Consider the following 14,747-nt stretch of genomic DNA (forward strand, 5'->3'; position numbering starts at 1 on the left):
TGTGTGAAGAGTGTCAATTACTGGAGGATTATTCCACACCACACCACTGTCTTGAATCTGATTGGTCAGAAAGTGTTGAATTTTCTGTAACAGCATGCCTATGATGCAGCATTGCACCCGTTCTAATACACCATATGGCCAAAAGTTTGCGGACCATCACATGCATATGTGCCTGCTGAACATCCCAATCCAGATTTATTCCCTCTTTACTGTTCTAATAAGCTCCACTCCTCTGGGAAGCTTTCCACTAGATGTTGGAGCGTGGCTGTGGGGATTTGTGTTCATTCAGCTACAAGAGCATTAGTGAGATCAGGCGCTGATGTTGGTGAGGAGGTCTGGGGTTCAGTCGATGTTCCAGTTCATCCCAAAGGTGTTCAGTGGGGTTGAGGTCAGGGCTCTGTGCAGGACACTCGAGTTCTTCCACTCCAACCTTCACACACCACGTCTTCATGGAGCTCGCTTTGTGCACAGGGGCATTGTCATGCTGGAACAGGTTTGGGCCTCTTGGTTCCAGTGAAGGAAACTGTAATGATACAGCACACAGAGACATTCTATACAATTGTGTGCTTCCAACTTTGTGGAAAAGTCTGAGGAAGAACCACATATGGGTGTGATAGTCAGGGGTGCACATACGTTTGGCCATATTATCATTTCTATAGTAACAGCTCATTCACAGGGACTCGTAAAGCAGGCGCTCAGCATGGTGATTATGGTGATGATATGGTGAAGGAGTTTCCAGTGTCAGAGCTTTGTCAATGATTGATTTCCTAGAATAGCGTGAGTAAACAGAGTGTTTTATTCCTTACTTATCTCCTTACCACAGTTTCACTTACGTCCAGACTTCACCTGAATAATGTATAAAGGTTCATACTGGACTGTTTTCATCTTTTACACTAATTAACTAAATCAGGGGAAAGGGGAACATCTGGTGCACTTGATTTTTCTTACTGAGCTGTTACCTTAAAGCACCCAAAGAAGAATTTGATTAAACCTAAATTAATTAATCTTATTCTCAACATCACCAAAACATTTCTTTTGTATTTTCAGATCAGCCCAAAATGTTAATCCTAATAAATGTTGAACATGTGTGATCTTTAATCTCTTGTCATGCCTAATCCTCATATTAACATTCCTTTATAGCTCCATATTCTCGCTCTTTATCTTCAGACGCCATCTGTGAGGGTGTTGATGGGTGTTCAGGGCAGCCCTCGTGATGCCCGAGACGTTTTATCTGGCTCTGAGCAGGACCCTTCCACCTGTTTCTCTCTCTCTTGCTCCCTCACTGCTGACAGCCCTCCGAGACAAACGTTTAGATTTAATGCACAGTGTTTTATTGGCCTTAAGTGCACATCTGGTCTGTTCGGCTGCCAGATCCCATTCAGCACAGAGTGAATCAGTACTGCTGAGAAAACAAACGATGGCAGGTGGAAGTTTTGCATATCAGTGTACGAAAATCACAGAAATAAGGACTTTTTTCAGGAGGAGAAACCTTATCACACTTGGTTATCCATTTGGTTCTTTGTTTTACCACAAAATGGTCAAAAAGTAAATAACAGGGCCTGAGAATTTATCATGACAAAAAAATGCTGATCAAAATTTAAAGCAGTATTTCAGCTCTTTTCAGTGAGTCAGATCATTTGACTCACCTTTGACTCTTTCAGTTTATAATAATAATAATAATAATAATAATAATAAACTTTATTTATAGAGGACCTTTCATACATCTAAAATGGAGCTTAAAGAGCTTTAAGTCAAACATTCAAGTAAAAAATAAAATAGTAAAATAGGCACATAATTAACAATTCAATATTATTAACCTATCATATTAAACTAAATATTAAACAATTAAATAAATAATAGCAGTGACAGAAAGAATAAAATTAATTGTATTATAGAATATAAAAATAAAACAGCTCAGATGTTGACAGATTTTTCCTAACATTCTGATTAAATTACATTCCAGGAGTAACGGCAAAAAGCGTCTCATAACTCGAGTGGGATCTCAGCGTTCACCTCAAAGATCCGATTCAAAGAGTCGGCTCCTTCTAAACGACCCATCACTAGTTGAAAGGTTACAACTTTAACCCTTGCCTGTTTGCTCTACATGATGAAGTTCCAGGCTGTGGAGTTTCTGAGATCAGTATGAAAATAAAATGTTCATTCTTCGTGTGATATTTAAAGCCTGTCTTAAGTGTCTGGAACAGGCGAGAGCACATCTGGTTCTAGGTACGAGCTGTAACTGGAGAACCCAGACTGCAGCCTCGTCTCACTTCTGCTAAAGTGCAGAAATTAATGCCACTTCAGTGTGACATCCTAGTCTTCAATAACAGCAGACCATTCTCTTTCAAAGAAAGAAAAGAGAAAAAAAAAGAGAGGCTGGTGAGGGAACGACTGTTTATAGCTGCTATAACGTAAGTGAGAACAGGAGCTAACTTGTCTAATGGACGTTCCACAACAATAAATATAACTACAAATGGATAAACGTATAATGCGTTGTTCTTTAATAAATAATATAATTGTAATTGTTGGCAAACTGCTCTGGTAGAAGAGGAGTAAAACACGTACTGTTATTTTTTATTCTATAAATATCCATATTTCTGAGATGTACACCCAGCTTCAGTGTCTCACTGGCTGCTTTTTTTTTTCTTTTTTCTGTGTTGGCCGGCGCTTTTGTTCCAAGGAGGAGGGGCAGTCTGCGTGTGATGGAAGCCAGCTGGGAGGGAAATCTGGGCCAAAACTATTGAACACCATTACAAGATGTGCATGTACACCATGCATGTGTATATACAGTATTTATATCTACATATACAAATAATGAGGTTTCCTAAATTCTTCTTAAATGTAGTGGTTCTAGTTTTCTAAAGAGGTCCCTGGAATCTTTGCTGTTGTAAGATTAAATGGGTTAAATATAGAGGATTTAAGGATTTAAGGCTTCTCCCAGAGGGACAAACCAGAGAAGCTTGTAGGGGCTCTGCTCTTTGCTCCTCAGTGTTTTAGCCATCAGACACCCGTCTCAGTTTTCTAGCTTTTTGGTGCTGCGAGTCTGTGCGAGTGGGCGTGGTTTAGAAGGAGGCGTAGGCCTGCAAATTTAGTGTCTATTGGTCAGCTGGAAAAAAAGACAAAACTCCAAGAAAAAACGCACAATAAACTGATAAGCTTGTGTCATTCCTAAAAGTAATATTTTAAACACTGGTATTCTTTTTTGTAATGTAGAAAGATCTCTGTAGCTGTGTTTATTTGTCACTAGTAAGAGCGCAATTCCGCAGGATCCTCCTCTTTACTAGTGCCCGCGGTGCGCGTAACCCAAACCAGGTGCTGCAAGTTGGCGCATTTTGCGCATTCAGGCCCGACAGCACTAAACCAGAGCGGGGTGTGTGTGTGTGTGTGTGAGAGAGAGAGAGAAAGAGAGAAAGAGAGGGAGAGAGGTCCTCACTTTTTCCCTGCTGGGAGCGCAGTCCTGTCTGTCTGTGGCGAGTGGGGACCAACCGCACCGACACTCACACACACATTCGGAGGACGTGGCTGGAGCTCCGACAAAACCGAGAGGTTAGTTTTGCTGCTTTTGGAGCCTTTTTCAAAACGGCAAATGTTTTATTTTGATTCCATGAATGTGTATCAGTTCCATTTAAATTTGTAAACGAGTTATTTAGGGCTTTACACTATAAATGACACTTTAGTATGACTACTATTACTTTTGTGCGCATTTGTATTTCTGAGTTTTTACTCCTCCTGCCTGCGAGGGAGTCTTTCTATAAGTCTGTACATTTCACTATTTACCTGATAGCCTCCTCACTGTAAGAGATTATGTCTATGTTATGTGTTTTTTTACAGAATGCTAGCAGCTTTGGTATTTTTGCTGTGCTGCTTCCAGTCTGGGAAGAGTCAGGTAAACCTTCTCCATTTCCTCTGTTTGCTTTTCGTGAAAACAATACTATAATCACACAGTCAAATCTTAGGAGTTTCTTTACTGCTTTGTGGATTGTTTCTGGACTAAAATTCAGAATACTTGGAGTTTTCTCTCTGTGCCAAAATTCCAAACTGCTTCAACTTTGTCTCGCTTGGCTGAATTTGGCACAGCGACCTTTCCTCAAACAGTCCTATGCATTACTGCTCATCGTTTATATCACAAATAAGCCATAAAGTATACTTCATTTATACAGGTCCAGTTCTGTCACAGCAGACTGTATGCTGAGAAAACAACTTGCTCAATCCAATATTTTCTCACTAATGGGCTAAAAAATTAAAAGAAACACCCACGACACATTTTGCAATTTCAGCTCTGTAAAAATATTTGCATGATTGTGGTTGACTCATGTTGTTTGCTGTCCACAGAGGTGCACCGAGGGGTTCACATTCGATATTCGCTCCAGGCAATGCATCGGTTAGTAGGTCAAAGATTATAACTCAGTGTTTCCCAATCTGTTTCCTGGAGTCCCCCTGAGCTGCATGTTTTAAAGGCTATGTGTCATACTGTTTTCCTGTTCTAGCATACTCCAGCATTTCAGGCTCGTAAGGTGTGCTGAATCAGGGAAGACACTATAAAAGTGCAGAATAAGGGGAGAACCAGGACAAGCTTGTGCTTATTTAATGTGATTCAACCAATTGAGTAGTGTGTTGTGACGTCTGCAGATGTGGACGAGTGCCGCACGATGCCTGGTGCATGCCGCGGTGACATGCGGTGTGTAAATCAGAACGGAGGTTACCTCTGCATCCCCCAGAGCCTTTATTCACAGCCGTATGCCAGAGCCGAGTCTCCGTCCTACACCGAGCCGCTGTACCCTGACACATCAGTGGGGTTTCCTGAGCAGTTTTCTCCTCCTATCAGCCCCGGTGCTGGGTCCGCTCCTGGTCCGAGTTATCCCATAGTGGGCCGTTCCTCTGCCCCCTGCATCCTCGGCTACACGCTCGGAGAGGATGGCAGCTGTATTGGTAAGTAGGCCTTTCTTTTGCCCTTCGAAACAGTTTAAGGCAGTTATCAGATGTCTAAGTTCAGGATTCACGCAACAAAGTCTCCTGTGTTGAATTAAGTGTGTTGGATGAATTTATATAGTGCATAGAAACTTTATTTAATCCACTGTATTCTTGCACAGGGAGTTTTTCCTTAACCACTTATCTACCACAGTATTGAATTAGCTCATACTGTGTTCTGTTATCTAGTATAGAATCATTATACAGAGGAGATTCAGCTCATACATTGCTCACTCGCCTGCTGTAGTGATGAAAGAAAAGGCTTTGGGCTAGTGCAATGGTCTAAGCATTTTTTATTTGTCTGGTTAATAAACAGAGCTCTTCTTGAAGCGAGTACCTGTTAATCTTCATCCTTCTGTTTTTTTAAATACTGCACATTTTGCTGTGTAGGTTCATAACGAGGACTTTGTCAGGACTCTGTGTCACTCTAAGTGTTTAGTAGTAATAATATTTGTTAACTTGGTAGCACTTTCCATTAAGGTCTATTAACTAACATTATTTACATCGTTGATTTGAGTAGCGATAATCAAATAAATCACTTTTATATTGATTGATTTGTTTAATCACCAATCATGCGTAAAATTCCATCAATTAACTATCAGAGATGTATTAATCGGTGTTGTGGACTTGAGTCACATGATTCACATTTGCTGAATTGCAACTCACCTTTTTTTTCATCTGTTTATGTGAGCATCTATTTGTGGTAGTTGTCACTATAGAAACGTTAGCATATCAGAACGAGTGCACTACTGTCAGAGCTGCTGTTATAGAAAATAATTCAACACCTTCTGACCAATCAGAATCCAGAATTCACCAGCGCTGTGGTATAAATAGTGGTAAATAGAGAACCATAATGTAGTGTTAGTGTTAACACTTTTAATGTGGGATTCTGAAGTAATAACAGACTGAGCCATCTTTGAAGCTTGATCAAACTCTACGAGTGACTTTTGAACCTGCTCAGAGACACGCTTTTAATGCTTCGTCTGTACCTGTGTGCATTGATGAGGTGGTGTCTGATCCTCCTCACTCCGCATTTTGATAAAGCGGTGCTGCAGTAATTGTAAGTTACTGCAGATGTGGGAATGCGGCTTAGACGTCTCTCGGGGTTGGATGAGGCCATGCTGCGGTGTTTATTTAGTTCTCGCAGTGTTTTAGTGGCTCGTGTGTTTCTTGGGGTCGCAGACAGAGCAGATGCGATGAAACGCTGAGCTGTAATTAACTCATATCTGTGGGTCTGTCCTGAGGCAAAGTCTTCAACTTAAAGACTTTAGCAGAGACTGAATTCCACAGAACTCTCTGGAAGTCTGATCTATATCTGTAACTAAAAGCTGTATATCAGTTGGCAGTTTAAAATGAAGACCTGTCGTGATGTGAAAGGAGAGATTTACAGAGTAGCTACATGTTCCTTTTTGACTAATAATTTTTTTCTTTCACTCTGTGGGAGAATTAAAATGTTACTTCATGCTTTATGGCTTGGTATTGAAATAGACCTCCTTGCTAATCTCACAGCTCAATACACACAATTAGGGAATTAAAAGGAAAGGTTTTATCTCACAAACATTTAAGGTGTATTTTTACATCGTCTACAGATTACTTGGCATAGTCATGCCAGTCTCAAATGTGTTCTCAATTTGTCTGCTTTAGTCCTTTAGGGTCACTTTTAGCCACAGAGAAAAAAAAAACCCTCTGCATTCCCCTGAAATCACTGTAATCAGTGGAAAAAGCCACCAGATATTCAGAGTTGTTTGAGTTTTGACACAGATAATCACCTCTTTGGGGCATTAAGAAAATCTCAACCATGATAGGAGGATATTTAGTCCTTGTTTATGTAAGCCTCGAAAGATCCCACACTCAGACCTGTGGTATTTCAGCATCTGGTTGCGCCTGCCAGTGATGAGGTCACAAGATGTTGAATGAGAGTTCCCATTGGCAGAAGTCGTGCTGTTATGGCAGAGATGGAGTAAAAGATGCTGTTACGGGCCAAAAATGTACCCAGGCTGCAGGCTTGACCTCACTCATCTAACAATCATAGCCTTGTATGTACTGTAGGTGTGCATAAATGGAAAAACAGCCATTATGCTGCTAGTAACGCTCATTTGTGGTAGGCAGAAACACAAGAACACATCAGTTACAGCCTTCGTAAACGTTTAATACAACGTTTAATACAACACAGATATCTAGAAGTGACCAAATATTAAAGCAACCTTACTTGACAATGAGCAAAATCTGGTTAATGACTGACACTAATGATTTCGCTAACTAGCACATAGACATTAAATATTGTAAAATTACAATGATAGTGAAAACAAGGCAAAACTATCGGAAATGTCAACATTTCTCTCAGATACATTGTTAATTTATACAATGAAAAGTCTCCATACCACTGAAATTCCACTGTAATTGCACCTAGCATCAACCGCTAACCACATGGTCCATGGGTTTAGCCAGATTGTGAAACATTAACATTGTGTACACTGACACAGCAAATCTACTTCCAGTGTAGTGAATACGACAAAAGTGAGTTGTTTATGCTGAATTTTCTCAACCACAAACCTCAATTGAATGTAGCAAGAGTCTGTCTTTGCCACATTTTGCCTCACATCTGTTGGTAATGAGGTGCGAGTGGAGCTCAGTAGGTAATTTCACGTTTCATTACCTCCTTTCATGTCCAAGTGTCGTGAATATGAATGTAGAGTTTCTTTATGGTGCAGATGTCATTCATTCATGGTATGAATTCCTTATATACTGATTCCTTCTTTTCCATTTCATCCATTATCCACTGGGTTCTTCCCTAATCCACTATCCATTAGAGGATTCTTCTCCTGTTATCCACTTGTTTATCTCATTATCTACTGGATTCTTTCTTCAGTCTATTTCTATTAGCTCATTTGGCTGATGCTTTTATCTAAAGCCACTTACAATTGGGAAAGGATACAACTAAGGGTCAACCATGGCAACTTGGTGGTGGTGGGATCTGAGCTGAGAACCTGTTGCTCTGTAGCTTAAAAAGCTGTGGCTCAGTGATTAAGGCTTTCTTTTAAATCCACTCTTTTCTAGTCCACTAGTTTCCCCCCATAATCCAGTCACCACTACTTTTATCCACTGGTTTTCTTCCTTTCCGTCAGATTCTCCCCTTTTCTACTGACCTTCCCCTTTATATATAATTATATATATCTGTATATGTAGGCTTCTTTCTATAGTCACTGGACTCTCCCCCTATTAACAAACACCACCACCAACACACTGGTTCTACTTTTATCCACTCATTTCACTCCATATCTCATATTTAGATTGGCTTGGCTGGCACTAAGAGTTATTCTCAGATTCTGGATCTGTTCTAAGAAAACATGTTATGTTTACCTCATTAATGGATAAATTAGACCCATCTATATAATATGTGTCTACTCTTATCCAAACATGGCACAATGACTCTTGCTGTCTTCTAAACTATGTCCTATTAAAATTGTACAATCTAGCTTGAGTATTACTATCTCTAAACATTTCGTATGTGTTGCTTGATTGAATAGACCCTTATGATTGAGAAACCAGTGAAGATTGCCTTGTTGTTTAACAAATTCTGTACATTTTTCCTTTAACCGCTAATCTTTTTTTAAAAATTTTATTATAATCTAAGCAAAATAAGTTATGTCTGGAGAGAGATATGATTGTTTTAGTCTTTGGCATGAAACGTCTGTGTGTTTACTTGTATTGCCATAAATAGTAATGCGCTGTCCCATAGTTCAAAGCCAACAACTATATATTCCACAATCACCTCTTTTAGATCTAGACAAGGTCCTAATCTGCGTAAAGAAATTTGGCTCCCGTTCACTTATCTGTCCCCCCAGGTCTGCCTCCTTTTGACTTCCCACTTTGGCAGAATGACTTTGTCCAAATAAGGACATAAGAAATGGACGTCTTCTTCAACACAAGTCCCCCCCTCCCCATGGCACACATGCAGCCCACATGCTGAGCCCAGCATCTTCTAAACCTGACTTGCTCTTAAGTGCTAGCAGGTGCTGGAACGCAGTCTGACGTCCTGGCACCAGAACCAGGCCTCTCTACCCCGTCCGTTATCAACCACCACCAGTGCCTGAATAAACAGCAGAAACAATCTGGCATTAACACTCACCCATCTTTAGATTTCTTTTTTAAATAAGTGACTTCACTGTCTGGGAACCAAATATGTAGTTTCAGGTTATTTCAGGGGTTTGTGATGCCCACATAAGGAAATATGTCAGAGCGCATAGACTCCCTTTCCAATTTGTGGAGCTTATGAAAACCTGCTGCGTTACTTTAAGATATATTAATCCATGGGAACTTGATATAGACACAGTGAAGGATGTGGCCTGAGTGTTGCTACATTGATGTACATACCCTTTCCTTTCACAGAAACCTCCTTTAACTGTAAAATAGATTTCACATAGTGTGAATTTGGATTTTGAACATCATGCAAATGTTCCAAAATTAGTCTAACAAGTTAATTGCATACAAAAATATTTTGGTTATTTGTTGATGCCATAGCACTTTTTAATCCTGAACTTTCCACTGACAGAACACATTAGGTCCAAGTAGACATTATTAGAGTTATTGATTTCTACCACTGTAACAAAAACAACCCTGGCTATGCTTCACAGAAACCTGCAGGTCCTTGGACCTCACTTTGACAACCACAGTGTTAAGCTATGCCTGTGTTCCCATATACTTTCTTTTCTAGCCATTACAATAGCAATGTCAAGTTACCAAATTTCCTTGTGCCTGGATGAGAACAGATCCCATGCTGTTAAATGTTTATAATTAACCTTGTCCCTGTTCTTCTCTTTTTGTTTCTTTTCCAGATATTGATGAGTGTGAGGCACGGTCCCATCAATGTAATCCCACACAGGTGTGTATAAACACAGCAGGGGGTTACTCCTGCTCCTGCACCGAGGGTTACTGGCTGGTGGCTGGACAGTGCCAGGGTGAGTACCTGAGCCTGGACACTTAACTTCACCAGATCATTGTGGAGGTATTTCTGTTTCTGCAGCAGTTTCTAAGAAGGACGTGTGCACTTCTGAAAAAACCCAAATGGACCTTGCTCTGTGGATTAGTGCCCAGATTTCTGTTTGTTTGAAGTCTCATTCTTCATCTGGTGAACATTTACACCATGCAGTCGCATAGCTAAACAAATAAAGATTTCCTAACAAACTAAACAAAGAAAATAGCATTTCCTAGAAAAAAGTTCAAGATTTCATAACAAATCTTAAATGTTTTAGATTTGATTAACTCTGCCTTTATGATATATGACATCACATCTGCATTTCATGTGTCTGTATTCTCTGCTCTTCCTCTTATTAAAAACTCAGATATTGACGAATGCCGCTACGGTTACTGCCAGCAGCTCTGTGCTAACCTGCCAGGCTCTTATTCCTGCTCTTGCAACCCGGGATTCAACCTGAATACTGACAGTAGAACCTGTGAAGGTACATGCATTCTCTCTCTCTCTCTCTCTCTCTCACACACACATATACAGAGTCTTTTATTACTATTTTTGTGGGATATTTCCATTGCCTTGTGTACTTCTGTAGCTAAATAATGCTATGCCTAACCTAAACCCCTAACCTAAACCTAAACCCTAACCTAAACGCCAAGAACCATAAACTCAACTAACCCTAACCTCAACCTCAGAAACCTTAACTTTTACCTCAGAAACCTTAACGTTTACCTCAATAACTAATGTTTACCTCAGTAACCTTAATTTTTATCTCAGTAACCATAACATTTACCTCAGTAAGTTTAACTTTTACCTCAGTAACCTTAACTTTTACCTTAGTAACCTTAACATTTACATAAGCAGCCCTAATCTTTGCCTCAGTAACACTAACTTTTTCCTTAGTAATCTAAACCCTTATCTCAGTAACCCTAACCTTTACCTGATTAACCTTAACCTTTACCTCAGGAACCTTAACTTTACCTCAGTAAGCTTAACTTTTACCTCCGAAACTTTAACTTTTATCTCAGTAACTCACCTCAGTAACTATAATCTTTCCATCAGTAACCCTAGGCCTGACCTTAACTTAAATGCCCGAAATGTTCATATGAACATCTGGCCGTGAACTTGATTATGTTGATCTTAAATAATATCAGGATTAGAACTAAAATGAACATTCTGTGTCTGCAGATGTAGACGAGTGTGGGACTAACCCCTGCACTCACGGATGTCTGAACTCATATGGCTCATTCATGTGCAGCTGTGACGAAGGCTTCGAGCTCGCCTCCGACGGAACTACCTGCATCGGTGAACAGAGGAGGAAGCGGTGAAAAGCAGGGCAAAGGAAGCGAAAGGAAAAGAGGAGAAGAGATAAAAAACAAGAGGATGAGAGATAAATGAAGAGATGAGGAGAGATAAATAATGAGAGAGAGATGAAAAGATTCGAAGGGGAAGAACAGGAGCAGGAGAGATGGCTTAGACTTTTAGAGAGAGTTAGAGAAGGAAAGCAATTAAGTGGATAAAATTATAAAATGTGTGTGAGTGTCTGTGTGTGAGTGTGTTTCTCATGTTTTCTCCTCTGTTTGTCAGATGTGGATGAATGCAGTTTCTCAGACTTTCTGTGTCAGCACACGTGTATAAACACTCCGGGCTCATTCGCGTGCACGTGTCCGCCCGGTTACTACGTCTTTGAGGATGGCCGGAGCTGTGAAGGTTAGGCACACGTTTACCACATGCAATAAAAACGACAGTTTGCTCACATTTTCGCAGTTTTTAGACCTGTATGATGAAGTTTGTCCTAACATTGAAATTTTCTGAATCAGTTATAAAAGTTCTTTGACCAATTGGAAATATTTATTTATGAAGTCGACAAAATTGGTAGATGTAGATCAAAAATTGCTAAATTAATATGCTAGTATAATATAGCACTTTATTTGGACCAAATTCTATCTAAATATATGTCCCTATTGGGCAAGGATTGCATTCACCCTGTTGAACTTTTCCACATTGTGTAGACTTACATCCTGGAACTGGAATGGACTTAACTGGGATTTTATGTCATGAATGTACACAAAATAGCCCATAATATTGCTGTAGGGGAGCAAAATCAATAAAGTCTACAAAATGTTTTTACATTAAAAAAAAGTAAATTGCATATAAATATTTACCCCCTTATTTAAATGGAGTTGACCTTTTATAAAAGTGTCATGTGATCTCAGTATAAATACGGCAACCAAGAGTTTGTTAGAGAACATAACTATATAACCCTCATGAAGACCATGGAGCTATCAAAACAAATCCAGAACGAAGCTCTGGAAAAATATCGATCAGTGTTTGGTTCTAAAAATATTCCAAACTTTGAGCGACATTAAATCTATTTTAATTATTAAAAACATGGAAGTAATATGCCACAACCACCACTGTCCACCAAAACTCTGTGACCGGTTAAAGATGGGATTAGACAAGGAAGCAACCAAGAGGCCAAGGGTAACACTCAACGTGATGCTACCGCCACCATGCTTCACTTTGCAGATGGTGTCCTCAGGGTGATTAGTTTAGTGGAATGGGAGGTGAATACTTATCTGTTAACAAATAATTTTGATATTTGTTGTTTATATTCTGTTATATTTAGTTTATGACGATGATGATGTTGATGATGATGATTATGAATTATGATGCGTGTTGACCTCGCTGACCCCTAACTAACTGTTGTGTGTTTGATTTCGAAGACCTCAATGAATGTGAGTCTGGTAACAACACGTGTACAACAGCACAAGTGTGTTTCAATTTCCAGGGAGGGTACACATGCCTGAACCCCCTCATATGTGAACCACCATACATAGAGCTCAGTGACAAGTGAGTCACACAGTGTTTAAATCCACTTCATAATCATTACATTGTTCCTGTTAAATTAAAATAAAATCACCCCATGTCTGTCTGTCTCTCTCAGTCAGTGTATGTGTTCGGCAGAGAACCCCGCCTGTCGAGACAGGCCCTTCACTATTCTGTACCGCCACATGGACCTGTCCTCTGGACGCAGTGTCCCTGCTGATATTTTTCAGATGCAGGCCACCACGCGCTACCCCGGGGCTTTCTACATCTTCCAGATCAAATCTGGCAACGAGGGCCGTGAGTTCTACATGCGGGTGAGTGGAACTTGAGGTTAAGTGACAACTCACCAAATCTACAGGGAAATGAAGTAATAAATGTGGAGGAGGTACACACAAAGCAGAAGTCTTTCATCGGCTGAGAAAGCACGAGGAAAGAGCAAAGTCTTGGCTATCTCTGAATACCAATATTCTTTCTATACGATGAATATTAAATGCTGATTATCTCTGTAAATGTTGACCCTGATTTTCAAATAACATGCACATAAATCAGAACATATATCATGTATCACAGAAATTTTGATATGAAACCTTTGTGCATACAGCGGGTGTACACAACTAGCTAATTAATTTAACTTGCTAAATAACCAAACCTTAGTAGATAATATACCAAATGTAAAGAACCAAAAATCTGTTTTTACTTGGTAGGCAAATGGAGACAGCTCAAGATGTTGTCTCATCAACAGACAACATCATACTATGAAAAAAAAAAAACCAGGAAAGAAGAAGGATCTCATGGAGTTTGAGTTTTTCTTGGAAATGTGCTTGAGTAATCTTACAAAATAGTACTTGAGTACAGTAATAAAGTACAGTTACTCAGGTATTTTACACTCCTGCATATAGTATAATTACATACATGTATCTGGTGCAGAAGACCTGCTGAAGTCCGTAGTGCTGCTGTTATGAATACACCTCTTGTAGCAGTGTTGTGTTTCCAGTAGAGGGCGCTCAAAGCTTATTACAGTAGCAGCTCAGCTTTTCTTCCTCATTTGTCAAACCTGGTTTGTCTCTGGCAATGGTGTAGATGACATTTTCAGAAGCTCCAGGCATGAGTGATGATTGCTTTGTATTTAACTCTCTCTTTCTTTCCCACAGCAAACCAGCAACGTCAGCGCTACTCTGGTCCTGGCTCGCCCGATCAGAGGACCAAGGACAGTCGTCCTGGACCTGGAAATGGTCACAGTCAACAATGTCATCAACTTCCGAGGCAGTTCCATCATCCGCCTCACAATATTCGTCTCTGAACACCCTTTCTGAGACTGTAAACATGACCTCTGACCTTTCACCATTCCATCATGGACTTCCTGTGACCACATTACCCATCAGGCAGCTGTGTTTGTTCATGTCGGTTAATGTTTTGCCGTTTTTGACTGTTTTACGATTATGACCACCCTTTTAGATAATTTTTTATTCTGTAATGGGACTGACATGTCATGCCAGAGAGGTGTTTTATAAATTCTGCATCTTGGTAAAGGAAGTTAATAAAAAAAGCTGCCTCTGTATTGATCACTTTCACTCTCATGGATCCAGTCAGAAGGATATTTATGGCTTTTTCCTTGTTCATGTGGTTCTTTATGTCTTTCTTTCTCTTTGGGGATCATTTCCAGAAATAACACAAACTGCTCAAACTGTTTCCTCATTCTTAAGCAAGTTTTTGGGTTTTGTTTTTCTTTTCTGCGACAGCAGCAGTCTCTAAACCTTAAACAAACTGTGAAAGCAAACTTACATGAAACATCCATAAAGTTTGTGTTTATTTCAGCTCTCTGTCATGTCATGTGTCCCCTGGATTACCTGTTGTCTTTCAGTTTTTTATTTGTCGGTGTAAAAAGAGAGCCTGGTCAGGTGAATAAAGATAAACATGATGACCTGAAAACATGTGGGATTTAATGTGATTTAATCAGACTGTAACTAATCCAGAGTCCTAA

The 14,747-nt window shown here is 39.8% G+C and overlaps 1 protein-coding gene across 1 annotated transcript; it reads left to right on the top strand.

Moving 5' to 3' along the window:
• The first annotated feature begins 3,188 nt into the window (after window positions 1-3,188).
• fbln5 (fibulin 5) lies at window positions 3,189-14,695 on the top strand. The gene is made up of 11 exons (XM_026939522.3): window positions 3,189-3,546; window positions 3,832-3,886; window positions 4,333-4,381; window positions 4,630-4,929; window positions 9,804-9,926; window positions 10,311-10,427; window positions 11,126-11,242; window positions 11,525-11,647; window positions 12,664-12,790; window positions 12,885-13,080; window positions 13,918-14,695. The coding sequence occupies exons 2-11, from the start codon at window positions 3,833-3,835 to the stop codon at window positions 14,077-14,079; spliced, it is 1,368 nt and encodes a 455-aa protein (XP_026795323.1). The 5' UTR covers window positions 3,189-3,546; window position 3,832; the 3' UTR covers window positions 14,080-14,695.
• The last annotated feature ends 52 nt before the right edge of the window (window positions 14,696-14,747 follow it).

The sequence above is a fragment of the Pangasianodon hypophthalmus genome, chromosome 3 (genome assembly GCF_027358585.1).
Source record: "Pangasianodon hypophthalmus isolate fPanHyp1 chromosome 3, fPanHyp1.pri, whole genome shotgun sequence".
Taxonomy (NCBI): Eukaryota; Metazoa; Chordata; class Actinopteri; order Siluriformes; family Pangasiidae; genus Pangasianodon; species Pangasianodon hypophthalmus.